The 2619-nt window shown below is 44.8% G+C and overlaps 1 protein-coding gene across 1 annotated transcript; it reads right to left on the bottom strand.

Moving 5' to 3' along the window:
* On the bottom strand, positions 1–1563 carry LOC131658663 (uncharacterized). The gene has a single exon (XM_058927932.1). It carries the CDS (start codon positions 1561–1563, stop codon positions 1–3), a length of 1563 nt encoding a protein of 520 aa, XP_058783915.1.
* Positions 1564–2619: the final 1056 nt, after the last annotated feature.

The following is a 2619-nucleotide window of genomic DNA, read 5'->3' as shown; positions in this document are numbered from 1 at the left end:
CTAGGATCGCCTGGTAACAGAATGAGCTCCTCCATCTCCTCTCCGCTGGGCTCGGAGTCTTCTTAGTTCTTCTTCAAGTCGAGCAGTCTTAGCCTTCTCTTCTGCTAGCTGTTTATCTGAATCCCGCTTCTGCCTCTTGAGGCTACTCTCTGATCTCTGTAACTGTAGACACTCTTGCTGCTTGTGATACAAATCTTCCTCTAACAACTCATAGGGACGCCTCCGGGTACTGGCTTGACTTGAACTTGCGCCTTCGACTTGCTTGAGTTGATGCATTAACCTCATCTTTGCGTCTCTTTCTTCAAAGAACTTCAAATTGGTCTCTTGCTCTCTTTCGTGCAACCTGTAGTTAGTAGCCAAAGCATTCTTGTAAAGCTCTGTCGGCAGAAATTCAGATAGAATCAAAGGAGGTTGCTTTTGAAGTGGTGCAACTCTATCATATGGCACCAACAAACTTCCGACTCGCTTTTCAATCCACTTAACATACGGTGTCAGAGCAAGCGATTCTTTCTTTCCTAAATGGGCTCCATAATGCTTACGGATCTTCTTCCAAGCCACAATTATCCTCTCCAATTTCTCCGGATCCGACCCCTTCTCAAAATAGATCGTCTCCGCTATCAAATGATCCGCCGGTTTGTCCTTCAAAGTATACCCCAACTGACGCAAGGATACCACGGGATTGTAATTGATGCAACCTCTATTACCAATCAAAGGAACATTGTCAAACTCCCCGCACCCAACTATCACCTCGGAAACATTAATTCGGTACCTTTGCCACTGAATATCATAAGAAGTAAGTGACATAATCCTGTGTGTCCACTTGAGCGTATCCCTTGTCTTCACAAAAGGTCCTTTGCTGGGCAACAAAGAGAGGAACCAGATGAACAACAACTGAAGGCAACAAGTGATGGCACCACCACTTTTCTCATATCGGGAATGAACGGCATAATAAGTATCGGCCAACAATGTAGGGATAGGATTCTTTCCCATGAAGATGTGCACTGCAGCTGAGTCTACAAAATTAGGAACACTTGGGAACATCACAATCCCATAAATGGCTACAGCAAGCAAGGCATTATACGCATTCCAATTCTTTTTCTCAAATTCTTCTTTAGCTTTTCTCACCAAGAACTTCAAAGAGAACCCCGAGACACCTCCGTTCGACTTCCAATTATCAGATACTTCTTTTATGCTCAAATAAAGAGCAACAGCAATCAACTTGAAATTCACCTCTTTAGGAATGTCGATGAATGGCACTTCGTTTTTTACCTTGAGATTAAGAATAATAGAGTACTCTTCCAATGTCGGAGCCAACTGGTAATCCTGGAACGTGAAACACCTCATTTCAGGATCATAAAATTGCATCAAAGTTTGCAAAGCAGGAGTATCAACCACGGTTTCCAACAAAGTCAAGATATTCCCATAATTGTCCGTGAAACTCTTCAAGCAAAAAGCGGTCATTAACGAACTCAAACCCTCTAATGCGGTCAACGGATCTCGGAAGAAGCTGTAGGTATGCGTATATCTCTTTGCTTCCTTGACAGTATCAATGGGAGTGTCCATCTTTAGCTCAAGTGAACTCCTGAATGTCCCTGAAAAACATGACATGCAAATGCTTGTTATACATATCTTTTTTTTTGTGTGTTTCTTTTGGAAATAAATATGCTATGATGCAAAGTGGTGGGACTTGTTGCCGCCCACCAGGCATTCTGGACTGCCGGTAACACACATAGTACAGAGCCAAAGGTTCGGCCCCCAAATGGTATACCATACGGAACATAGAATGTCAATCCACGGAACCAAAGCCCATAGTCAATAACACACTGGAATAGAACACAGACTACCACTCAAACAAGAACCATAATACCCCACGAACAAGGACCATAGTACACTCGAACGAGAACAGCGGTAACCCACGAACGAGAACAGAGGTAACCCACGAACGAGAACAGCGGTAACCCACGAACGAGAACAGCGGTCACCAACATTGTACCTGTTAATATGATCATTGATTCCCGCCCCACTCACGGGTAAAATCTAGGCCAAGGTAAGGTCATGAAACGCAGTATACGGTCAGCCCGAAGGTAAGCATCATCACAGCGCGGAAGCGGGTGACGATAATACCTCCGTTTGAAACCACTACTCTGCTCGTGGTCACATAATCCATCGCGAGACGTACACCTCGAGACAAACCATGCTCCCACTCTATCCTAGGGTTCCTATGGTTCACACATAGCCTAGGTATTGGGCCTTTTACCTCTTGTAACACCCACCCAACAGACAGAGATCCAGCCAGTCCAGAATATGATGCAGAAAAGTAAAAGCGCACATAGAATGCAATGCAAACAGGTAAATATGAAAAGCAATAAAAACACCCAAAGATAAACACACAAGCGCTAGGATCGACTTGCTGAGTCCGAACCAGCAACAGGTCGAGATCTCCCCAGCAGAGTCGCCAGCTGTCGCTACCCCGCGAAAATTAACAGAGTCGCCACTAACATATTTATCCTGAAAAGGAAGGGAATGCCAGCAAACCACAAAAACAAAACAACGGTCTCACGACCAGAGAAAAAGGGTAAGGGAGTCGGTTACGCGAGCGGAAGGTGTTAGCACCCCACG

The sequence above is a fragment of the Vicia villosa genome, linkage group LG3 (genome assembly GCF_029867415.1).
Source record: "Vicia villosa cultivar HV-30 ecotype Madison, WI linkage group LG3, Vvil1.0, whole genome shotgun sequence".
Lineage (NCBI taxonomy): Eukaryota > Viridiplantae > Streptophyta > Magnoliopsida > Fabales > Fabaceae > Vicia > Vicia villosa.
The sequence above is the reverse complement of the archived record's forward strand: the minus strand, read 5'-3'. Positions and strand labels throughout refer to the sequence as shown.

Coding starts and splice junctions, on each gene's coding strand:
- LOC131658663 (XM_058927932.1), bottom strand. CDS start 1,563: ATGGACACTCCCATTGATACTGTCAAGGAAGCAAAGAGATATACGCAT.